General features: G+C 44.6%; 2 protein-coding genes across 3 annotated transcripts in view; both read left to right on the top strand.

Annotated features, from left to right (window-relative positions):
• Positions 1-3,355: 3,355 nt before the first annotated feature.
• On the top strand, positions 3,356-10,913 carry fan1 (FANCD2 and FANCI associated nuclease 1; the record flags this gene model as incomplete). The annotated part of the gene is made up of 13 exons (XM_080545247.1): positions 3,356-3,680; positions 3,789-3,929; positions 4,032-4,230; positions 4,586-4,819; positions 5,584-5,715; positions 5,884-5,992; positions 7,114-7,233; positions 7,714-7,878; positions 7,977-8,133; positions 8,604-8,707; positions 9,217-9,411; positions 10,022-10,150; positions 10,776-10,913. The coding sequence occupies 13 exons, from the start codon at positions 3,356-3,358 to the stop codon at positions 10,911-10,913; spliced, it is 2,148 nt and encodes a 715-aa protein (XP_080401373.1).
• A 2,510-nt stretch (positions 10,914-13,423) lies between these two features.
• Positions 13,424-26,379, top strand: part of LOC308170237 (disintegrin and metalloproteinase domain-containing protein 10-like) — a 25,261-nt gene continuing 12,305 nt past the window's right edge. For both annotated transcript variants that reach the window (XR_013937780.1, XM_080545005.1), the window contains exons 1-7: positions 13,424-13,550; positions 16,414-16,532; positions 16,885-17,043; positions 20,354-20,454; positions 20,710-20,877; positions 21,699-21,791; positions 25,657-25,840. Coding sequence is in view for 1 of the 2 variants with exons in the window: in XM_080545005.1 (XP_080401131.1) it covers positions 16,430-16,532; positions 16,885-17,043; positions 20,354-20,454; positions 20,710-20,877; positions 21,699-21,791; positions 25,657-25,840 (808 nt within the window). In the remaining variant the exon portion in view is untranslated. The remainder of the gene's footprint in view (positions 13,551-16,413; positions 16,533-16,884; positions 17,044-20,353; positions 20,455-20,709; positions 20,878-21,698; positions 21,792-25,656; positions 25,841-26,379) is intronic.

The following is a 26,379-nucleotide window of genomic DNA, read 5'->3' as shown; positions in this document are numbered from 1 at the left end:
ACTGGGACCGGTGGTTTTAGCTGATCATTGTTATTGTCCAGCTCTTTGCTGCTGCTGCTGCTGCTGCTGCAGTGGGGGTGCTGAGGGCTCTCGCTCCTCAAACCCTGCTGTGGTCCTTCATCAGGCTCCTTGGTGGACCCGGGGCCAGGGCTGGGCTGAGGGATGGGCACAGATATCCGGGTGATGGTCCCTGGCCTCTTTCGATGAGCCATGGCTCCCTCACACTATCCTCAGTCCTACAAGACATTTAAATAAGCCTATAGGTCAGATTACAGACGGAGTTGCGAGTGGATGGGCAGAATACAGAATGTGTCAAATACAGAGGCGCGTTATTCTGAGCTCTCTATCCCCTCCCCCGATACACCGAAACTGAGCTGTCCGTGGTACTGAAGTGTCATGTTGGTTGGTTGATGGACCGGCAAAACGCAACCGTTGAGACAAACGTTGGTGCTGTTTAATGTGGGATTGTGAATGATCTCCTGCGGGATTGTGGCATTGAGCATTGGAGATAATCAGATGATTAAACCGTTACGCCAAACTTTTGCCGCAACTGCAGGGGTGTTATTAACTGAAACGGACGAACGCGCATTTGCAATTGAATCATATTCTGGGGGGATATTCCGACCCCCGTTTTTTCTCGCACTCAGCACTCCTCTCTCAAGCAGTGACGATGATAATCCAATCTCTGGATTGATCCCTTTCTTCGTCACATTGATCTTACTGTTTTTTTAGAATTGGTTATCAGAATCTGGGAAACCACTTAGGCTAATTATAGGCGCACTAACGACCTTCATTTGATTCAATGATTTCTCATTGAGACTACTGCACCACATTGATATGGTATCATTGAGACTACTGCACCACATTGATATGGTAGTCTTGATTGGTTTGTCATAGGGGCTATATCTCCCATGCATGCATGGTCTGTGCATAGTGCACATCATAGGGACCTGAGATAAGAGGGTTGCAAGCTGAATATCTCTTTATATGTGCCTTGCATGAAAATATTCAGACTTACCTGCATCGACTGCAAATGCGATCTTGCCTCCTTTTGAACGCTTGCTTTGTGTCCAGATAAGAGAGATTGCTTTAAAGACCCCGGAATCTGCTGAATTTCGAAGAAAAGACAGACAGCCCTGGAACGTGTGTGAGAAATACACGCACATCTATTCTGCACTGCTCCCAGGACACCTGGCTACCCTAGGAGATGGTCTGGCCCATCTAACATTCTACATTTCATCAATAGTGAGCATAATCGATACGTCTGTGAGAATGAGTATAGCACCAATGTTAGCCTGTTACAATTAGGAATCTGACTGGTGTTAGCCCTTATCAAGTAACATTAACATTCAATGACATTAATGCATTTTTTGGGTAAATTATATGCATTGCAATTATTGGACATTTTGCAATGATTTTTCGAATTTATTTATTTTTTATTTTAGGTGAATTTGTATTGTATGTATTGGTTTTGTTTAGATTATCTGCACAATAATGGTTATTTACAATGTATCAATATCACCTTAATGAATGGCACAGATCCCTCACAAATCCTTTAAAAAGTTGTCAGTTATTTTTTGGGGTATCCATCCCATTTTCGAATTATTATTATTATTATTATTATTATTATTATAAGATCGATCGATTTGTCATCTATTGTTTCAGCCTAGAAGTGCTTAGACCTACATCCGTGTTCGATTGCTTCAGCCTGGAAAGCGCTCCATCAGTCAAAATCATAACACAAAACTCAGCGTGGCCGCTCATCTGATCACTGATCACATCTCTGCCTCAGGGTCGATCTGATCTGCACCAAGAAGTCAACCTCGTGTCATTCATGGTTATGTACAACCAGTACGACCGCTTCTACCGTCGCATGCAAAGGTTACACTCGCTAGGTTGTTGTTGGAGGAACCAAGCTGCATGGATGAAACCAAACCACTGCACTGCTCACCAACGCAGCCGGGGGCTTTTACACCCCATGGTGGGAGAGGAGGATAACTAGGACTGTCTGCCGTGGTGTTCTCGTTATGTCATCAACAGGGCTCTCAAGTTTTGAACAGAGTTCAGAGTGAGATTTTGGCGGCGGCGGGGGGGACACGTTCTTTGGCTTGATGCCCCTTGCCTTCCACATGCCTGCTTATGTCCCTCACGCCTTGATGGCGTTGAAATGCGTGTGTCTCACGCCCAATGCGTGAGACTAGAGAGCCCTGCATCAACAACGAACTTCAGCTTGAGCTCACTCTCACAGTCATGAGCTTCAATGTGAATCAGCTACGAAGTCTGTAGTGTGGTGTGGTGTGTACTTCACTGGTGTGTACTGATCAGGCTGATCTGGATCTGCTTTAGTGTTTCTGAATCAAAACGCAACAACAACAACAACAACTTCAACATGGCTGATAGAATGAACAGCAGTAAAGCCAAACAGAGAAGTCTGTCAGCGACAAAAAGGAAAAGAGGTGGTAAAGACAGTAAGGGCGGCAGTACCGCTACAAGCCCCTGTATCACCTCCTTCTTCAACAACACCCCGCCACCTAGACTGGCCTGCCCTCTGTGTGGACAGCTTGTGCCCCGGTTCAGAATGAATGAGCACATTGACTTGCAGTGTCAGAATTTTCAGAGGGAAAATGACAATGGCAGCACTGCTGCCAGTAGCAGTGCTGCGTCCAACCTCGCATTGTCACCTTCCAGGAATGCTAATAATAAGCTATCGGAGCAAGACACTGCAGCTTCTGAAAAGGAGCTTAAACAAGAGACCCAAACCAGTCCTTATTTTAAAAAGCGGGGTGCATCTCGACACGTAGCGCAGGAGATGAGTAGTAAGACTGTGGTAAGGACCATTGATCTGGGGGGCCTGTCGTCAAGGCTGTCCAGAAGGGGTTTAAAGTCTCCTGGTTCCGTGGATATCCAGGACTCTACAGAGAAGGGTACAAGCTCTGAGGAGCTGAGCAGCTCCCAGAAGGAAAACCACCTGCCTCAGGGATCACATGACAAGGACACATGCTTAGCTCTTGATCCAACAAGTGCCGTTGAAGTGGAGGGTACGTCAGGGGACTGTCCTTCGACAGAGGTTAAAGAGGAACCTGAACACGGAGACTCCAAATCAGAAGCTCCCCCTGCAGTGGTTTCTCCAGCTCCTCCATCACCTGCCCCACTATCTGCCACATCATCTGCCCCTCCATCATCTGCCCCATCATCTGTCCCTCCATCGTCTGCCCCCTCTAGACTAACGAAGAGAAAGAAAAGAGAACCCCCCAGAGGCCCTGCTAAAACACAGACGACCTCGGCCCTTAGTAAGAAAGGTAAACATGAGGAAAACAGTGTAGACCCAAGTGAGGCTCTCTCGAACAAACTCCAAATGGTCACAGCTGACAATAACCGACACACCACCGAGGACTGTTCAGCTGGCCCCAGTGACGCTCCATTGAAAAGCAGCACAGAGGTTTCGGAGAAGGCTCACGTCAGAAGCTCCACAGCGACGGGCGGTAACGAGCCGACCCAGTCTGGTGCAGACGACACTGATGAAGGTGGAGGGAGCACAGAGAGTACAGAACCCCCCAGGTTACCCTACTACCTCTGCAACTTCCTGACTGTGCTGGGGGCGGTGCTGGAGAAGGAAGACGATAGGATGCTGTTCAACCAGGACGACCTGTCAATCATCCATACTTTCGAGAGGCTGTCTGGTATGTAGTGTTAAGATATCCCTCCACCCCAAGCTTATCGTCCATACTGTATTCGCCATCAGTGTTTTGCTCACTTGCTCGCTATTGCATGCTTTTCCTCTTCCGTAGTCACTGGGCAGAAGCTGTACGTGAGACTGTTCCAGAGGAAACTCAAATGGCTCCAGGTCAACAAATTGGACTACGCAGAGATCAGCACAGACATGAGCCCTGTGGCTGAAGAACTGGTGGAAGGTGGCTTTCTACAAACAGGTGAGTCTATGACTATTGTATTTGATCCACATTTACAAGTCACTTTCACTCATTCTTTAGCTCACCCTCACCCCCCCCTCAACGACGTGTCCTGTGTTACAGAGAGTGATCTCCAGGAGCTGGAGGCCATCCTGGACCTACTGCCCGCCCCGGAGCTCCGAGGCCTGGCTAAGACCTTCCACCTAGGTGGCCCAGGGACCCAGAAACAACAACTCGTGGACGAGCTGCTTCGTCTGAGCAGACAGAGGTCTCTCTTCGCTCTGGCCCCGGGTCAGAACAGAGGCGCTGCCATCCTCAAAAGGTGAGAGGGATAAGGAGAGAGGAACGCTCCGACGACACAGCCCAGATGCAGTCACGGGGTGGCAGGCATGAGGTGGCTGTGGCTCAGGAGGTAGAGCCAGCATCTAACGATCGCAAGGTCGGCGGTTCGATCCCCGGCTGGCCATGTGTCCTCGGGCAAGACACCGAACCCCTTGCTCCCAACGAGTGGGCCGGCGCCTTCCATGGTAGCTTGGCCGCCGTTAGTGTGTGAATGGGTGAATGAGAGGCCTTTGGAATCAGGCAGATGCAGTCCAGATGCAGTCACTGAAACAGGCACACACTGACACCCAGTTTGTCTATTCTTGACTTCCGTCTCTCCTCTCCCGTTCCCGCAGGGCGAAGCAGCTGTGTGGTTCCTGTGTGCGTGTGTGCCGCGGCCCGCGGGCCGTCTTCTCCCGCGTCCTCCTCCTCTTCTCCCTGGCAGACTCTCTGGAGGAGGAGGAGACGGCGGCCAGCGGCCAGGCCAAGCTCTACACCATCCTGCTGGTGAACTCTGGCCGGCTGGCCTTCCCTGCCTACACCGAGCAGCGCAGCGCCAAGCTATTCCTGGACAGAGAAGACCTCATCAGGTCAGCGTTGGCTTAATAATAATAATAATAATAATAATAATAATAATAATAATAATAATAATGCATTTTATTTGTATTGCACTATTCATTAAAAAGAATCTCAGAGTGCTACAGAGAGAAAAAAACAACAACCGTAAAAACATAATAAGTTAAAAACAAACAACCTAAAACATAATGGGCCGGTTTCACAGACAAGGCTTAAGCCTAGTCCTAGACTAAAAAACATCTTCAATGGAGATTTTACATTGAAAGTGTGATTTAGTCCAGGACTAGGCTTAAGCCTTGTCTCTGAAACCGGCCCAATAAGTTAAAAACATAGTAAAAAAAAAAAGAACAACAAAAAGGTGAGCAGCTGAGGTGGCCGTGCTCCTGATTGAACGTCATTCAATGTAGTTTACAGTTAAAACAGCGTTTTATTTATTTTTAGCTAGCATGTGAGGGTGCTCATTTTCTTCATCATGAAGAGGATTCATTTACATTGACATTTTGGGCATTTAGCAGAAGCCTTTATTTAAGTAAGTGAATCATCTATCCATCAGTCATCATAAGAAAGAGTAATCTGTGCTATGACCAGGGGCCATTGGCAATTACCATGCTAGAAGAAGGAAGGAATTACTTCTTATTCATTTTTCTTTTTTTTTGTGGTATTATTCATTTATAGGAGAGAAACTGTACAGGGAGGGTAGTGGGGATGAGGAGGTCTTTAGGAAGGAGGAGGATTCCTTCAAACACACTGTCCGTCTATAAACCATCCATCATGTTAGGTACGAGGCAGCCATGCGAGCCCTGCAGGAAGTGATCACAGCCATGCAGGCGGGCCACTGGGAGGAGGCCCTGGGGGGTTACACCTCCGCCAAGGCTGCCTGGCAGGAGCTGAGGCAGACTTACGACCTCAGGTGACGACCACAAACATCCTAGTCTTCCATGTTTATCTCTGGGTTGTTTATTCTCCCAACGGTTTTAGAAGATGGTGTCACATGAATGCTGTAATATCAGATTGTGTGTGTGTGGTGTGTGTGTGTGTGTGTGTGTGTGTGTGTGTGTGTGTGTGTGTGTGTGTGTAGTTACCAGGAGGAGCTGCCTGTGTTCCTGCGGTGCTTCTCTACAGGGTGGGCGTACACACGCGTCCTGTCCAGGGGCGTGGAGGTCTTACAGAGGCTGCGGCGCTACGCGGTGGGCGGAGTCAATCACATCACATCACACACACCTGATACATATACACACACACACACACACACACACCTGATACATATATACAGTCAGACACACACACACACACCTGATACATACTGTATATAAATACACACACACACACACACATCACACACACCTGATAAATATATAAATACACACACACACACACACCTGATACATATATAAATACACACACACACACACCTGATACATATATAAATACACACACTCACACACACACACACACACACACACACACACACACACACACATCACACACACACCTGATACATATATAAATACACACACACACACACACACACACACCTGATAAATATATAAATACACACACACACACACACACACACATCACTGACAGGATGGATTGCATATCCATTTTTCGTTTGTAATGTGAGTAAAGAAGATATCTGCACACCTGATATTGTCACTGCAGGTGCAACTGGAGAAGAGAGAACTGTAAAGGAACAACTCCATGGCAACACTGCTTGCTTGCAGAAATCGCTGCGCTTAATGACCACTCAGGTTTTGATCAAGAGACCTTCAGACTGTAGGGTTTTATTTAAGTAATTTTTTCAGAGTGGGGCGGTCCCACTCATATTTTTCATTTTATTGGACAGATATAGTCAAGACAGGTAGGAAAGTAAGGAGAAGAAGGGAGAGAGAGAGCATGTCAGCAGGGCATGGGCCGGATTGGAACCCATGCCAACATGGGCATATGTGTGCACTGTAGACTGCAGTGCTAGACCACCAGACCACCCCAGGCCACGAGTGTACATGTCTAATGTGAGGAAAGTGTCCTTGGTGGCTCAGTTTTATTGGGTTTTTTGAGTTGATAGGGGGCTGATGCCTTCCTATGTGTTGTTATGTGTAAATAATGTAAATGATACATGTTTGATAATAAAAGATCAAAAAGAAAAGAAAAGTTGGTAGAGCATCGCGCTAACAACTCATAGGTTGTGGGTTCGATTCCCCCTGGGAGGATATATACTGAAATGTATGTACTCACCAAAGTCGCTTTGGATAAAAGCGTCAGCTGAATGTCATATGTGTGATGCTTCTGTTGGTTGTTTGTATTCCAGGAGGCAGTGGAGGAGCTGCGGTCCTTACTGTCCCAGGCTGTGTACTGTCCTGACAGCAGGGGGCGCTGGTGGGACAGGCTAGCACTCAACCTGCAGCAGCATCTCAAACAACCAGAGCAGGTCTGAATCACACGCTGCCACTCACATGAACCAGTGCTCAAGTTTATCTCTTAGTACATAGTGCTATTTGATTCATTCATGGCATTCTATTGAAAAGTATAACTTTGACTGTTTATGACTCCAAATGCAACTCATTTGATGCCTTAACTCTCTCTCTCTCACACGATAAACCTAGCATGCTCTCATTCTCTGTCCTGTGTCTCGGCTTTTAAAAAAACAGCTAAAGACTGTCTTGTATAGACAGGCTTTTGGATAGCCCCACAAGCCTGTCTTTCTGTGTCCTGTTGATATTGTTGTACACCTGTTGTCTGTTACTTGTTCTTATTTTCACTAGTTTGACTTTCGCTCTTTTATTATGTTTTATTATCTTTTTTCTCTATTCTGTTCTCTACTACGTAAAGCACTTTGTGACCCTTGGTCTGAGAAAGGTGCTGTACAAATACATGTTACTTACTGTGGATTCTCCTCCCTCTATGCTAGGCTATTGGGGCTATCAGTAATGGGCTGTCAGACCCACTGGTGCGGACCGGTCACCAACTGTCCCTCCACCAGAGAGCTGTCAGGATGAAAGAGTCCCCCAGCTACAAGAAGTACCGTCTGTTGCTTAGCGACCTGCCCACCATCCATGTCAAGGATGCCACTCATGTGAGTCTGGCTGTGATGTACATTTTCATCACTTAAAAATATGTGTCTGTGTCTGGGTAAAAGAATCGTGATGTAGCAGTGGGTTGTTCTGTGTCCAGGTGACTATCCGAGGGCAGCTGTTCCCTCATGAGGGGGGGATGGGGAAGAACGTGTTCCTCATGCCAGCAGAGGGGGGAGAGAGCGGTGACGCCACTGTCATGTGCTCTGTGGAAGAGCTCTCACTAGCCCACTACCGCCGGCAAGGCTTCGACCAAGGTGTGAGCAGCAGGGGGGGTATTCCATCAGTGTCACTAAAGAAAAATCCAGGCTTATTTTGAGATTTTGATCAATCTCACGAGGCTTATCAAAAAAGATCGACACTTATTTTGATTAAGTCTCACGAGATTGATCAAAATAAGCTTGGGTTTTCCTTTAGTGACGTTGATGGAATACCCCCCTGCTTCACTTCTCCTGTTTGTATGTAACATAACTTAGTAGCTACTGCTTGTTGTTATAATAATATCTAATAATAATAATAATAATATAATGTATGCCATTTACCTGACGATTTTATCAAAAGCGACTTACATTGCAGTGAGTGCATACATTTTCCAATTATGGTCCCAGCGGGAATCATATATTTATTTAGATTTCCTGCGTATATTTAGAGTTATCAACGTGGTTGGCTCTAATAATGCTTCTAGATCAAGTTTGTCTTTTAAACTTCTAGTGTACTATATTAACAGGGATTCATGGAGAGGGTGCCACCTTCACCACTCTGTTCGGCCTTCTGTTATGGGACATCATCTTCATGGAGGGGATTCCAGACGCCTTCCGAAATCCCTACCAGGTACAAACACCCCAGTACAAACCTGCATGTTACTGTAGAACATCCATACAGCAATGTCACATTTCACATACAGGGTTCCCGCGCTGGTCTTAAAAAGCCGTAAAGTCTAAATTCCATCAACCCGGCCTACAAGGCCTAAAAAGGTCTTAAATCCCAGCTATTCGCTCTAAAGAAATGAGGTGCTAGGTCTTAAAAATGAGATTAGCTTGTCCTGCAAGGAAATCAGTCCGACCACATCTATTTACGCGGAAATTAATCAATCCAATATTTATTTTATATTAATTATCCTTCATATGGTGTCGTGAATAGGTCTACAATTATATTCATAGGTCTAAAAAGGGTCTTAAATTTGACTTGTTGAAACTTGTAGGAACCCTGCACATAGGACAAACCTGCTTGTTGTACTAGGATATCGATACACGATATGAGAGGCAGCTTATGGTACGTTTCCAGCTGTATCCTGATGAATTAACAGTGATTTGAACCTTGTTCTTCTTACCTCCTTACAGCCCTACCCTCTGGACCTCTTCACTGACTGTTTCTATGGGAACCGCCGCGAGGCGATAGAGACGCGCGTGCAGGTGGTCAGCGAGGCGTCCGCGGAGACGCTGACCAGCCTGTTGGCCGACACATGGACCTCCCAGCAGGACAGGGTGTGTGCGCTGGTCAACTGGGAGCTGTTCTCCTCTCTGCAACAGGCACAGGTACTGTTACTACACAGCCTCTCTGACGCACCAGCCATGCGGCTGCTTTGTAGGTACCTACGATTAAGCAATATCACACGAGAGGGAGTGCTGTTATACTGGATATCAGCACGGCTGTGATTCCGTCGTAGGTACGAGGCCGCAGGCCTAACAGCACGACCTTGAGTGTGATATTGCTTTTATACAACAGCGCAATTTATTAGTTTACAGTAATAAGCGACAACAGATTATGATTTGTTTGTTTATTTAATAATTTAATCTTGGCTCCGTCAACAAAAAATTGTTCCGCAACTGGACTGTTGCCTAGTAACCTGAACACAAACATCTACAGGCTAGCTACTTTGTATTAACGGTCATTTCGGAGTGATACTTAAAAGTCCCAGTGCTGTTATACTGGCACTCATGGAATGCCACTTGTCCAATCAAATTACTTGGTCGGAACTAACTGTTAATAATAATAATCTTTGTTCATCTTGTGGTGGTTCAGATTGTCACGATGGGGTGGGGTGTGGTATTTCCTCTTCTATCATGTAATAACAGGGTAATAACATAGTAGTGATGTGATGGTCATGTAGGGAGTGTAAGCCACGGTGTCTTTGTCTCTGTGCAGAGTCTGGTGTCTTGTCTGGGAGGAGCCTTCTTAGCGGGGATGATCACACGGCTGGCGAAGGATTACCGCCACTGCCGGGCGGGCCTGCCTGACCTGGTGGTGTGGGACACCTCCAACAACCACTACAAGGTGAGCTCACGGGAACAAACGGGCCAGAAGAATCGCTCCGATTGATTTAAGTAAAAAAAACAAAAGAAAAACACAATGCATTTGTCTATCCTTTTCTACTCTAGCGCTATTGAGACATTTGATCAGAGTATTGTGATCAATCATGGATGGCGTTAGCCCACTGATTTGATCAATAGTTCCATACTGGACACCACAGGGTTTTATACTATCCGATGATATTGGATGTACAGTCAGTGCATCATTCAATGTGTCCCCATAACCCAACATTTTGTGTTTTAAAAAAAAATTCGGTCGAGAGAGGACGCTGGCGTTGCTTGTTCGCCGCTTCTCCGCCCGAAATCTAGATATACTTGCAGTATACAGAGTAGATTGTCCTACAAAGACACTTAGATTTAGATTTAGTAATCTAAAAATGAATTAGACCCCTATACTTTCTTTTATTTATTTTTTGTTTCTTTTTATTATTACTACTCGATCTTTTCAGTTTGTAAAGCGTCTTTGAGTGTCTAGAAAAGCGCTATATAAGTCTAATGTATTATTATTATTATTATTATTATTATTATTATTATTATTATTATTATAACATAACATTGCTGCCATAACATCAGAGGTGTGGTTGTTTCAGCTGGTGGAGGTGAAGGGGCCTACTGACCGCCTGTCCCAGAAGCAGCAGATCTGGCTGGGGGAGCTGCAGAGGCTGGGGGCGGATGTGGAGGTGTGTCACGTGACTGCCATAGGAGCCAGGGGGGCGCGTTTGGAATAGGAGGACACACCCTGACTGACAGACAGCTGCCTCTGAACGTGATCTGATGAACTGATATGATGATATGATCATGTCCACAATATACTGAATTATTCACCTGCTGTATAAAATGTAAAAATAAAAGATTAAATAATAAAAAGATATAGGGCAGCACATGTAATCTGCGTTGTAGCATGTGTCATTGTAAAAAACAAAGGATGTGGTCGGTGAATATCATCTTGGTATCTAAATTGGTCATCACTACACTAAGAGCAGTTATGTTTATGAGTAATGAAATATGAGTCATGAGTGAACTGTACAGTCTGTGTCTGAGTCTACAGTTAGTTTTTGTTCCAACAGTGTCCAACATGTTTGTCTTGTTCAGAGCAACGTCCGTCATTCTTGACCGTTCTAGGGGGGGGTAGACCAGCCCAGGCTCTGGAGTGTGGACATTATGTGCTTTCTTTCATTATCCATCCTACATCACAGCACTGAACATGGTTGATGGGGGGAAGGGAATGTGGGATGTCAATCAAGCCCTTGTCCTTACGTCTGACGTCATGACGTCGAATTCATAACGAGAGGAAGCTGCGATAAACACAGGGCGCTGCGCCTTAAGTAGGACAATAAAGGCATCTCGGTATCGATGCTCTAACCATGGACCTATCCGCTATGCTTCTCTTCAAATGTGTCTGTTTCGTTTACTTACTCCATTGCGCCCAAGGTGAGTGAGAGAAACGACTCTTTTTAATACCTTCTACACACACAAAAGTGTTACTATAGTTACATCCAACAGAGGGAAGCAGAAAGACAGCCAGAGCTAACAGGCTAGCATGCTAACACCCTAGCGCTAAACAGGCTAGCATGCTAACACCCTAGCGCTAAACAGGCTAGCATGCTAACACCCTAGCGCTAAACAGGCTAGCATGCTAACACCCTAGCGCTAAACAGGCTAGCATGCTAACACCCTAGCCAGAAAGACAGCCAGAGCTAACAGGCTAGCATGCTAACACCCTAGCAGGACCCGGGGCCTGGTTGTTGTGATGAAGAAAGCTCTGCATCCCTTTGGTCAGATTAGCTCCGACCACATTAGCCTAGCCAGCTAGTACATAATATGTGCGGGTTTAATGTTTTTTAGTAGCTTGGTTGAAGTCTGGTTGTCTTGTATACGAGACTGTTTATACCCCCTTTCTGTCGGTTTTGATGTGATGAGAACAGCCTGAAACATTGTGTTTGTTATGAACAGAAGAAGGAGATGGGAGAGAGAGCGATCATTGTGTTTTCTTCCACCAGCTGCTTCTATAGCGTTGGGTTTAAGCCATGATCGTATTGTTATATCACACCCGAGTTAATTCATCTAACTGCAATGGGTTGTTGTTGCCTTTACTGTCTCTAGAGTCTAGACAGCTCAGCTGAGCTGTTCAATTGCATTGTAGCAACAACAACTGAGCTTCTTGCGATACAATCATAAGCTAGTTAGGCTCCTGTGTTCCTGTTTTTCACGCGATTTGATGGCAATTGATGCAAATATGTGATGTTGTACATGTGATGCTGGTCTGATATGATGATGATGGGTCTGTTATGGTCTCCATGATGTCCAAACAAGATTGGATCTGTGTTGCTGTGTGACTTAGGCTCCTAGCTAGATGCCTGGCTGTCAAAGCAATGCTTATTTGCATCAGACTCACTGGAGTAACAATGTAACCAGATCTGACGACATCATGTTATGTTGTGTCGATGGGGACAGTAGTAGGATTGATCCAGTTATCTCAGCTGCCTGGCATTAGAACCAAACAATCCACAGCCAGGCAGATCCCTGCATATGTGATGCCTGAGTTGTTGTTTTGGAGCTGTGTGTGCTTACATCCACTGCCCTTATAGCGTTGTTAAATATTCATGTGCATACATGTGGAGCTTGAAGTGTTTTACTGAATAGAGATGCTGTCAGTGTGAACAACTACACGTCAAATGTCTAATGAATCCACAGTAATTAGCCTCTAGTGATGAGGGTTCGTTTGAACACCACTCCTGTATTTAATTTGGTTGTTGTGTAATAAACAACAACCCACACATACATCTCAATACATATAGTTTCTAGTGTTATATAATCCTATTTCTCATAGTTATTCCAGCCTCAATGAAAAATGTAATGGTCAGATTTCAATATTTCATAATACAGATCTAGGGAGGGGGAAAAAGAACAGTATAGGCTTTAGCACTAATCTTTGGTCTTCAGCTGAAATAAATTATACAGCAGGCCTGGCTTATTACTGGCACAATCAGTTGTGAAATCAATTAGGGGGTTTGAGATTCAGTTCAGGTACATTTCCTTTTCGGGAAGAGTTTTTTTTTTGTGATTGATTGTGACTCGCCAGGCCACAGTGCAGATGAATGCTCTCTCTTTCTAGCTGATCTTCAACAGACACTTATGTCTGAATATCAGTGTGTTGTTTGTCCTCCATGTCTTTGTTGTTGTAACGGTCAGAGATGCCTTGTCTTGTTTACAGGTCATTACGGGAACCTACTGAACAAGTTCATCCGCCACTATGAGGGTCTGTCCTACAACACAGACCTCTTGCACAGCAAGCACCAGAGAGCGAAGCGGGCACTCTCCCATGAAGACAAGTTCCTTCATCTAGATTTCCATGCTCATGGAAGGTTGGTCCAATTTCCTTTGTTATAATTCAAAGTAAAGCAAGGAACTTCTCAATTACACGGATTGTTGTTTTTGTTATTGAAAAGATGTTTGTGTTTCATCTCGGGACTGTTTTCAGAGTACATCATCACTAATATCCTGTATATTATTATACTTTTTCTTTTCTTCATATTTTTCATTTTTATTGACAGTTTCAGCGAAGATTTAGACAGGAAGGATGGGTAAGAGAGAGAGGAGGGATGACATGCAGGATATGTCCCCGGCCGGAATCGAACCGGGGACCCTGCGGTTACATGGTCAGCGCTTAACTCGCTACGCCACCTTAGCGCCCCATCCTGTACCTTTAAATGAGTCATGGTTCTGTGGGAAAGCGCTGTGTCGTCCCCGGGCTGAGGGACCCAGTGTGGACCATCTGGCTGGGTGTTTGGCGAGGACTAGCGCTCCTCCTGCCAGTGGCGGGGCCTGGTGCTAGAAGGCTCAGATGCTGCTTAATAGGAAAGGGAAGGAATAAGGGTTGTGTAAATAAACACAAGGAAGGAGGACAGTCTGCTTGTCTGAATAAGCCTGGTACACACATAAAGATAATCTGGCCGATTTTAGCCCGATTTCCCCCCCTTCCGACCAAAGACGCCCGATTATCGGACGGCTCTAAAAATGATCCTACAAGATTATCCTGTGGTGTGAGGTGTGTTAAGAGTCAATTTCTCCTGACAATCTGCTCGGAAAAGCCTGATTTCCCCCCTTCCGACAGCAAATGCCCGATTATCGGACGGCTCTAAAAATTATCCTACAAGATTATCCTGTGGTGTGAGGTGTGTTAAGAGTCAATTTCTCCTGACAATCTGCTCGGAAAATGGTCGGGGCCAACGATCGTAAATATTAAATGTGTTCAATATTTACGGTCAAAAGTCCTCTTGTGTGTGGGCGAGACTGACAAACTCACGAGTCCGATTCTGACGTGGAATGAAATGTAGCCAATCAAGAAGCGAGCTGACTTCTTCTTTTCGTTCTTCGGCACTTTATTTGCCCCGTCGCACATGGCTGCCTAGTACAGGTCAGTCAGGGTACTATTACGTTAGATCACATGAGATCTTGGTGGACGAGACTCTAGACTCTCGTAACGACAGATCTTTATGTTTGTGGTGTGCAGCTGTATTGGGAATATCGGAGCACACCACACACAATACGATCCAAACTGTTCAATCCATGACTTCTTATCTTCATGTGTGGGGGTCTCTCTCAGATAAACAATCTGTTAAGATTTAGAAAACCTTTATGTGTGTACCAGGGTTTAGCAACACTGGTTCAGAGGGGCTAGGAGGAGAGGTTAATAGATGATGAGGTCCTCTGTGGCCCAGTTGGTAGAGCATGGAGCTAACAACACTTAGCTTATGGGTTTCTTTCCTCCTGGGACCATATACACTGAAACATGTATGCACTCACCGCCATGGAGGTCGCTTTGCATCAGCTCAATGGCATTTATTATTATACACCACTATGATGACTTGGGGCGCTATGCGATTTATCCACCTTTTGATTTCTATCTAGGGAAGTCCCTAGTGTAACCGTATTAGAAATTCTCACTTCGTGGTTACAGTGCCTTTCTTTGAGTTATGGCACATATTGCACATCATATCATCCTTTCAATTCTTCAATTATATCCTAGCATATCACTTCTTTTGCTCCTCAGTTTACTATTGAAAAACGGGGTAATGACGTATTTATTATTATTATTATTATTATTATTATTATTATTATTATTATTCACAGCGAGGGTGTGAGAGAATTATGGCTCAGTGTCCTGCCAAGTCATTGAAAAGGGGTAACCTATATAGCCTATATGTCCTAATTTCTCTCTTAAGAGTAATGTTCGATGCTCTTGCACAAACATAGAGCAGAGAAGTAACACAAAGCTGTTAAACTGTTTTCTTTTCTGCTGAGGCCGCCCTTGTTTTTATCCTCCTGTTTCTCTCTCATTTGCATTCTCTTCTCCCCTGAGTGAAGAATAGGTCTGCGTCTCCCCGTGGAGCCCAGATCAGACCCACTCCCAAGCCTGGGGGCGCTTGCTCAGTGTGACATGTTTATGACATAATGAAGGGTCATTAGACAGAAGGCTCTGGGACATGACACTCTTACCCTTTTTAAACCATTTTGGAACTTAGTGTCTTAAGTGTGGTATTTTCAGAATGTAAATTGTCTCCCACTGTTTGGCTTTACACACTGTTCCAGGACAGATAACAAATAACTTTAGAATAGTGTGAGAATTAGGGGTGCAACGGTTCTGGGGTTTTATTTCGGGCGGTTTCGGTTCACCTTCCACGGTTCAATACACTAGTGAACCGTGGCGGTTTTCGGTTTATTCTGTGTTTCATTCAAAGTCGGAGGTGGAGTTGGTCTGACTCTGGAACAGCAGTTGCTTCTTGCTCAAATGTTTGTTCATGGCGAGCGGAGTTGAGAACATGGCAACAGTTTGAGGAAGCCCCGGATTGCTACACATCTGCGTTGTGGGGTCATTCATTCTGGTTTTGGCATTGAATACAGCGACGAGGGAATGAAAACAGTGAACAGAAACGCGTGTCGCAGAAATGCTTCACGCGTGTCGTATAAACGCATAATATGCGCACAATGGGCTACAGCTGGTACAGCTCTCATAGCTAAAGTGCATCTTTACTTTCATTTCTATCTTTCCTATACCAGTCGTGACCCAAAAACCGAGGTTCATACCGAAACCGTGGACCAACTGAATCGTTGCACCCCTAGTGAGAATAGGCTAGTTATTTGTTCTCTGGAGACATTGATCACACATTTTGTCCCCACATGGGACTGATTGTACTCTGAAGGTCTTGTTCTGTTTCTGTCTTCCAGAACCTTCAATCTGAGAATGAAGAGGGACACCTCCCTGTTCTCCCCGGACCTGAAGGTGGAGATGGCAGGAGAAGAGGTTAACTATGACACCTCCCACATCTACACAGGGCAGATCTACGGTGAGACTAGTGTTGATTTTGACAAATTCTTTGTGCGTCGTATAAAGTTTGATATCTGTGTGTTTCTATTTGTTGTGTTAAAACCACAAAACTGACCTACGGAAGGATTTTTAAGGTGGAATTGGTTTATTTATGAGGTTAAATTAGCCTTTTTATAAGGTGGAATTGGAGGGTAGTATAGAATTGGGTTATTTATGAGGTGGAATTGGGCTATTTATAAGGTGGAATTGGGCTGTTAGGGTTAGGTAGAATATATGGTAGAATTGGAGGGTGGAATTGGGCTATTTTTGAAGTGTTAAGTGCCTGCCTGAGCATGTCAGTCCCCTGGTAGCTGTAGCCTGTCTGTCCACAGGGGAGAAGGGCACCATGAGCCACGGCTCCATCGTGGACGGCAAGTTCGAGGGCTTCATCCAGACGTACCAGGGCACGTACTACATAGAGCCTGCTGAGAGATACCTGAAGGACAAAGACGTGCCCTTCCACTCTGTCATCTACCACGAAGACGACATCAGTGAGTCCTCTCTCAGAGCTCCCACGGGTCCTTGAAATCCTTGAAAGTTTGTGAATTTGAGAAGAAAAAAAATCAAGGTCTTATGGGTCATTGAACGTGCTTGAATTCCTCTCTCTCTCTCTCAAAAAAAAAAAAATCCCTGTTATATACATTCTCGTCTAGATCTGTCTCAAACTATGCCGTGTTGGGTCCTTGAATGTGAGGGAATTGAGTCTTGAAAGTCCTTGAAAGGTGCTTGAATATGATGTTTCAGAAGGTGTGGGAGCCCGGTCTCTCCACACACACACACAGAATACAAACACTTTGTGTGCGTGTGCGCGTGTGCGCGTTCTTATCTGTCTAACAAGAAAGGAGAAACGACTGATTGTTTAATCTACAAGCTATGGGGATAGGAACAGGCTCGGTGGTGGATGTCCCTAGAGAACCCAGAGACTCAGGGCAGCCATTAGCTTTCAGACAGCACAGCTCACTCCCTCTGTTAGTATCGCTAAGGAGCACCCAGGCTGGTGGAGCCATACCATCCCCATCACCTTGTTGTTGTTGTTGTTGTTGTTGTTGTTGTTGTTGTTGTTGTTGTTCACCTTGTGGAGAATGTTAGATTAGCCGACCTGGCTCGGATTTAACTGGACGGAGCAATGGAAGAACGTGCTTGCAGTTTCATCGGATGTTTCATTCTAATAATGTAGATTGGTCGCTTGTCGTTATCTGCGTCGTGGTTTCCGACCAGGGAGGATTATTTGGCAGAGAGTTGTTTACCTAGCTGGCAACGTTGAAGACAATGGAAGACTCTACAAAGAGTCACTCTCTCTGTAGAAACGTTCTGCAAAGGATTTGCCCTAGGAAAGCCTGGTCTGAAGAAGATTAGTGAGCAGTGAACAAACTGAACAAACTAGGATTCCTGCGGTCCCTAGTAGGGTTGGGTACCGTTTGGGTTTTATCCGGTACCGGTACCTAACCGATACTTTAAAAACGGTACCGGTACCAAAACGGTACTTAATTCGGTACTTTTGATTTTTTTAAATGACATATATATATATATAATAATAACACGGTCGACAACATTAAACAGCTTTTCACTTTTTTATTGCTGAGGCGCAATATACATTAGTTAAATATACACTCAAATTAAAATAAATGAAAATAAAACTCCTGAGCCTTGGGGACTCCATTAAGCTGGGGGTGCCTATCGTTGGTACTTATGTCGAATACGAGTACACACTTGTTCGGCAGCCCCTCAAGGACATCAGAATATTCTTAGAAAAGGGATCTAGTGAAGAGGCCTGCATAGCCCCCAGAACCAAGAAGACCAAGAGGAAATATAACTCTGATGAACTGGAGCCCTCCGCCTCGTCAAAATCCAAACTATGTTGCCGCTCAGCTACTACTACTCCCCTCCCCCTCTCTGGTCCATGTTGACATGACGATTCATTTTTCAGACACAGTAGTAGGATAAGGACAGTACCCGAATATCAAGAGATCCCCGATCATGTTGTCCTCCTCGCAGAGACGCAGCCACACATCCGCACAACGTCATCAACAGATGCGTCGAATCCTGGAGTGCACTGTCCAATCAAAGGCTTGCGTTCGTAAACTCGCTCTGAGAACGTCGCAGCGCACACTGGGCCCGACGTCATAAGGGGAGCAAGTCATTTGATTGGACAGAAGGCATTCCACGAGTGGTGATCAGAATTCCAGAACGAGTTTACGGAACGCACCCATAAGTCGAGCGTCGCGTTACGCCAACCCGCTAGCGGAAGTTGCTATTAGCAACCTTCTCGTTATCCTTCCGTACTCGCTGCTTTCACTGAGTGGAAATTTAACAGGCGATGTGACGTCGCGAGATAGAAAAGTACCGAAATGAGGCACCGAAATCTCCTTTGCGATTCGGTACGGGTACATACCGAATGTAAAGTAACCGGTACCTACCGGTACCGATTTTCGGTACCCAACCCTAGTCCCTAGGCATGGGTCTGCTCCCCACCCCCCCGCACCAACCTACGGACCTTTCGGGGGCAGAGCCTTCAGTGTGGCAGCTCCCACCCTCTGGAACACTCTCCCCACAGCGATCTGCAACGCCCCCCCTGCTACCCTGGACACTTTCAAATCAGCCCTCAAAACCCACCTGTTCTCCAAAGCCTTTGGCCCCTAGTCTAGTTTTGTCACTCTCGTTGTCTTTGTTTCTTTGCTTTGTTTTTCTGTTCTGTCTGTCTGACTGTCCGTCGATGAATTCTGTTAAGCGTCCTTGGGTTTGAGAAAGGAAAGATTTATAAATCTAAGCTATTATTATTATTATTATTATTATTAGGCATCCCATGTTCTACCCAGTATTCAGATGGGCGTATGGTCTCCTCTATCCATCTGAAGTTGAATTTCTTTATTCATCCCTGAGGGGACATTTCTTTCTCACAGCAGCAAGATGTAAGAGTATGGGGGATAAAAAGACACATAATAGATAATGAATAAAAATAGGGAATAAATAGAATAGAAAATAGAGAGAGAGAGAGTGGACACAACAGTACGGCACAGACTAAAGCCCCTTTCACACATACGAGCCTTCCCAGTAGATTCCATGCAATTTCCAGGGTCAGTGTATGTCTGAACGCGACTGACCAGGGAAATCCGCCCGGGCAATTACGCTGGTCGAGACCGTGTATAATTACCCTGGTCGAGTCCATGTAGAATTCCATGCAATTTACCGGGTCGCTGTATGTCTGAACGGAAGCCTGAACATTGCCTGGTCTGTCTCCTTTCACAGCTGTCCTGCATCGCGCAACCAGCAGGGCAGAGCGCAGAACTGCCCCAGACTCCGAATATCACTACTGCTAAATATAATTCCACAACTGGACACTACTTAATTTTAAAGTCTTTGGTGGAAAGGCATTTCTAACGAAATCCCAGCAAAGTCAAAACACGAACATCTGCGCTCACTACCTTTTCCACTTGTACTTGAAGTCTGTTCAAACCCAGGCAGCGAGAACAGCAAGAAAACACAACTAGATCTTCTATAATTCTATAGATATCTAAAGATAATTCCCCCCCCGGGGATCAATAATGTATACATTATTATTCTTATTATTCCCTGTGAGGGTATGAGAGAAATATGTCTCAGTGTCCTGCCAAGTCAAAGCAACAGTGAGACATAATGGCCGATAAACACACCGTTTTTCTTTTTTAGAAAGTAAATAGTTTCCTCCACAGTAAGAGAAGCTCCCCGGTGCATTAACACATTTTCTATTCAGAAGTCCCCCGAAATAGAAAGCTCTAGAGGTAAAGTGGCTAACACCACCTCCATGTCTCCTGCTGCGTTCAGACTACCCACACAAGTACGGCCCAGAGGGAGGCTGTGCGGACCATTCAGTGTTCGAGAGGATGAAAAAGTACCAGGGGTCAGGCACGGAGGAGCCAGCGATGGTGAGTTCGCTTCACACTCCAACCCACACCTCTGCAATATCTAAAAGATTGAATATCATGTGTTTGTTTTGCCATCGTGTCTGTTGTCTGTTCTCCGGTGGCTGTGGACCATCACCGCTGCAGTCCAGTTTTACGTGGAGCGTTTTACAGCACTCGTGCCTGAAAGTGCTTCATGATTTATTTAGCCGACACGATCCTGAAGGATACAGTATATGATTTATTTAGCCCTCCGTCCCCTCTCTCTCCTCCGGCCAGGAGCTCCATAAAGAGGAGGCGGAGGGGGGGGCTGGTGTGTCTGGTGGCCCCGTGCTGCTGAGGAAGAGGAGGATGGCCCAGGTGGAGAAGAACACCTGCCAGCTCTTCATCCAGACCGACCACCTCTTCTTCAAGTACTACAAGACCAGGGAGGCGGTCATCGCACAGGTACCTTTAACCTGGTTTCAGGCACACGCACAAACGCACACGCGCGCACACGCACACATACACATACACATACACATACACATACACATACGCATGCACGCACACACACATGCACATGCACGCACACACACGCACACACGCACACACACACACACACACACACACACACACACCACACACGTGGCAAAAGGCACAAAAACAATATAGATAAAACTTTGAATTGACTGGGGAACGTTTTGCTTTCATGTCGTTGGCGATGAGATCTAGTTCCTCTATCGTTACTGGTGTGTTTTAATCTGCCTTGAAATTTTTACATAGCGGCACGGCCAAGTCCACAGCCTGGCTCAGCGCCACTCTGACGTTCTTTGGGGAGAACATTACAAACATTACATTTATACATTTATGGCATTTAGCAGATGCCTTTATCCGACTCACAGCAAATACATTTGTCTAAGTAACTGAGACATCTATCCATTAGTCGTCATAAGAAAAAGTAATCTATGTTATGACTAGGGAGTTACAGTTACAATGCTAGAAGAAGGAAGAATTCTTCATTTTCTTTTTTAAAATGTAGAGAAACTGTACAGGGGGGAAGTGGGGATGAGAAGGTCTTTAGGAGGGACAGTTAAGATACAGCATGAAGAGTTGGGTCTTCAATCTATTAGGGAAGATAGGTAGTGACTCGGTTGGGGTGGGATAATACGGGTCTTGAGAACAATGTCAAGGACTGACACCCTCTCAGAACTTTGTTTTCTCATCACAGAATGTGAATAACGATGATAATGATAATAATAATGATTGATCTCAACTTGGCTTTCCAGATCTCAAGTCACGTCAAGGCCATCGATGCCATCTACCAAGGCACAGACTTCATGGGCATCCGCAACATCAGCTTCATGGTGAAGAGGATCAGGGTGAGTTCATTGTCAGCGGTTGAAATCGTTTGATATTTTTGACCATTTAGCAGACGCTTTTATCCAAAGCAACTTACAATTAGAGATTACAGGGACAGTCTCCCTGGAGTAACTTTCCCAGGTGGGATCTGAACTAGGAATGCACCGATACCACTGTTTTCCCGACCAAGTACAAGTACTTACATTTGGGTACTTGCCGATACCGAGTACTTCATAATACCATTATAGTTCTGACAATGACTTTGAAAACATGTTTGTTTTCATCAGCTGTTCCTCACTTTCTGACTGTAACAAATTTAAGTCTGGTGTTTTGGTCCCCAAACCAGCAAGGATTTACAGATTATGAAAAGTGCAGATTGTAAGATTTCAAATACATTGAAATCTGAAATACATAGAAATCTGAAATTACTCCGTAATATAAAAAACTGAAAACACTGTCACATACACAATTTAGCAGAGCATAGTTTGCAGTCTGCTCTACTTTTGTTGTCATCTTCGCTTATACTAAAATATCTCCAAACTGCTGACATTGCCTCCTCTGCCTACCTGCTAGGAGAGGTTACGTTACGTTGCTGTAAAGTCATAACGGGAGCGGATGTATCTGAGTAGTTTTACGAGTACATGAGCACAGTATCGGTATCGGTGCATCCCTAATTTGAACTCATGACCTTCTGATCACCAGTCCAAGTCACTATCCACTATCCCTCTTTGTTTGCCAAACACCCAATTTTCTGTGTTATTTAGTTTCATTGTCACCAACAGTGTCCTAGTCTCTCTCATTGTCACTATCAGTGTCCTAGTCTCTCTCATTGTCACTATCAGTGTCCTAGTCTCTCTCATTGTCACTATCAGTGTCCTAGACTCTCTCATTGTCACTATCAGTGTCCTAGTCTCTCTCATTGTCACTATCAGTGTCCTATTCTCTCATTGTCACTATCAGTGTCCTAGTCTCTCTCATTGTCACTATCAGTGTCCTAGTCTCTCTCATTGTCACTATCAGTGTCCTAGACTCTCTCATTGTCACTATCAGTGTCCTAGTCTCTCATTGTCACTATCAGTGTCCTAGACTCTCTCATTGTCACTATCAGTGTCCTAGACTCTCTCATTGTCACTATCAGTGTCCTAGTCTCTCTCATTGTCACTATCAGTGTCCTAGTCTCTCTCATTGTCACTATCAGTGTCCTAGTCTCTCTCATTGTCACTATCAGTGTCCTAGACTCTCTCATTGTCACTATCAGTGTCCTAGTCTCTCTCATTGTCACTATCAGTGTCCTAGACTCTCTCATTGTCACTATCAGTGTCCTAGACTCTCTCATTGTCACTATCAGTGTCCTAGACTCTCTCATTGTCACTATCAGTGTCCTAGTCTCTGACCTGTTGTGTTGTTGTCATATCCTGTGCCGATCGGATTTTGATATTAGTCAAATTTAAATAATTTAAATTATACATCTGTATACACCATACTGTACATAGCTTACTGTCATCCATCTCTTGTATACTACTGTATCCATTGTATACTACTGTACTATACTACTGTACTCATCATACTGTACTTCATCACTTCATAACTGTACATATCCTATTTTGTCTACGAATCATTTGTAGCATCATCACAGCATCATCGTTTTGCACTATACCACTACTTGCACTTCTGGTTAGATGCTAAACTGCATTTCGGTCTGGTACTTGTACTCTGCAACGACAATAAAGTTGAATCTAATCTAATCTAATCTAGGGGGCGGCAGTAGCCTAGAGGTTAGAGAGGCCGGCTAGAAATAGGAAGGTCGCCGGTTCGATCCCCGCCTCAGGAGGGAGCACGACAATCAAGTTGAATCTAATCTAAATGTCATGAGAGAGACTAGGACACTGACCAAATGATACTTCAGCTATAGACTCCATTACGAACTGTCTTCTAGCAATAAATAAATGGATGAGCAATAACTTCTTGAAGCTAAACGAGGACAAAACTGAAGTCCTACTGATCGGCCCTAAAGCAAAGAGGGATATGCTGCTTAATAATCTTATAGGGCTGTCCCAAACGACTATTTTTCTAACGATTAATCTAGCGATTATTTTTTCGATTAGTCTAACGACTACTTTATCGATTAGTCTAACGATATATTTTTTTACTGTTCGATAAAAAAAATAAAATAAAATGTATTATCATGTGTAGGCCCCTTAATTTCCATCTCACTGCTATGTTTAGCCAACTTGAATGCCAACATGGCCATTTAGAAGTCTGTCCATCACCACAACACATAGCTAGCTAGTAGCTACATAGCTAGCTAACGTTACTCTCGCTGCTATGTTATGATTAGCTAAATTGATGCTAACGTAGCATGCGAGCTACGAGCTAGATAACGTACAGTAGGTGCGAGCACCACAATGACAATAGGCTACCGTAGCTAGCCAGCTACATAGCTAACGTTACTATCACCAGAAGACAAGACATACAAACTGTGGTGAGCTACATTGCTTGTGTAACATTAGCTAGTAGCTATCCATTTTTCACTCATACACGGCCGGAAAAGTGAACAGAAATACAACGGTGACTTACGGTGCTATCTTGCGGCTGTCTTCACAAAGAGCTCCAGGATGCTTTCGCTTGAGGTGCTCGTTCATTGCAGATGTACTGCTGTGATAGGCCATTTCATTTCTGCACAGTTTACAGACCACCACATTGTTTTCTTTTTTTGTAAAGTACTCCCACACTTTTTGTGGGCGAAGTCTTTTAGCTGCTCTGCCTCCTCCATGTTTGCACTGGTCGCAGCCATGTTGTTTATTTACGACGCACATTACGCAAGTCGACGTATTGACGTAGTCGATTACGTCGACGCGTCGTCCCAGCCCTAATAATCTAGGGAAACTGACATCATGGATTAAACCTGAGGTTACAAGTCTAGGTGTTATTTTCGACTCAGACCTAAGCTTCAAGTCCCATATTAACAAGGTGACGAAAACATCATTCTTTCACCTTAGAAACATTGCTAAAGTAAGACCACTTATAAACCAAAAAGATGCTGAAAAACTGATTCATGCCTTTGTCTCAAGCCGGCTCGATTACTGTAACACACTTTTTACTGGCCTTCCTAAAAAAACGACTGCAAGACTTCACCTCATTCAAAACTCTGCAGCTCGACTTCTAACTAGAACCAAGAGGAGAGAAAACATTACTCCGGTCCTAGCTACTCTGCACTGGCTGCCAGTAACATGTAGGGTTGATTTTAAGGTCCTCCTCCTTATATACAAAGCCCTTAATGGTCGAGGCCCAAAGTACATTGCTAATTCCCTTGCCAATTATGCACCCTCAAGAACACTAAGATCATCTATCGCAGGTTTATTAGAGGTTCCCAGCAACAGTCAGAAGAAGATCGGGAGCGCAGCCTTTGCCAACTATGCCCCAAAGCTTTGGAACACATTACCTTTAGAGATCAGGGAAGCCAGCTCACTAAATATTTTTAAAAGAAAGCTAAAAACGCACTTCTTCAATATAGCCTTCAACTAGCTTATCTGCACCTGCCCACTGTAGTCTGTCAATAACATCTATAAGAAGTCTATTGATAAAGTCTATAATAAGTCTATTGATAAAGTCTATAGTAGTCTGTCAATAACATCTATAAGAAGTCTATCAATAAAGTCTATAAGAAGTCTATTGATAAAGTCTATAGTAGTCTGTAAATCTTTACCTTTTCTTTTGACTGTTTTCCCCTGCTTTTATATTCATACTACTGTATGCTTGTATATGTTTTTATATTCACTTTATGTTCTTATTCCTGTTGTAAAGCACTTTGAGCTGCATTTCTTGTATGAAAGGTGCTATATAAATAAAGCTTTACTTACTTCCTTACTTACATTCCATCTAAAGATCAACACCACTAACGACGAGAGGGACAGGACCAACCCGTTCCGCTTCGCCAACATCGGCGTGGAGAAGTTTCTGGAGCTGAACTCGGAGCAGAACCACGACGACTACTGCCTGGCCTACGTCTTCACCGACCGGGACTTTGACGATGGCGTGCTGGGCCTGGCCTGGGTGGGAGCTCCAGCAGGTAACCAGCTCTTCCTCCTTTTCAGTTTAGAGTTCAGAGTTCTGGTTCTGCCACAGCGGCGGACTGGGGCGACTGACAAAGTTGTGCGATTTAACACTTTAATCAGCACAAAAATACACAACCTGTGAGTAAAGAAAAATGTTTGTTTCTTTGCACTCCATCAAATTTCAGGACCCTCCTTTCATGACGTTTCCTAGATATGTGCGTTCTACCACCCAGTATATCCTTACATTTTCTAAATCACATCAGGCTAAGCTATTATGAAGCTATTTTAGCGTTTTTCGGTGTTAGGAAGCAGGCTAATTTACAAGCGGCCAACTAGCGGTCGTTGTGTGTAAATAGCAGCTTAGCATTGTAAAGACTATGGTCGTTTGACCCCCGAGGCGGCTCTTTTAGTGGGTAAAAAAAAGGCACGGCAGTTCTAGTGTTAAGCAACAGATTCTTGTCGTGTATTTTGTAGATGTGCTGTATGCAGGGCTCCCACGGGTCCTTGAAATCCTTGAAAGTTTGTGAATTTGAGAAAAAGTAATCAAGGTCTT

The sequence above is a fragment of the Nansenia antarctica genome (assembly GCF_963989245.1).
Source record: "Nansenia antarctica genome assembly, chromosome: 14".
NCBI classification, from domain to species: Eukaryota; Metazoa; Chordata; class Actinopteri; order Argentiniformes; family Microstomatidae; genus Nansenia; species Nansenia antarctica.
This window is presented reverse-complemented; position numbering and strand designations above follow the sequence as displayed.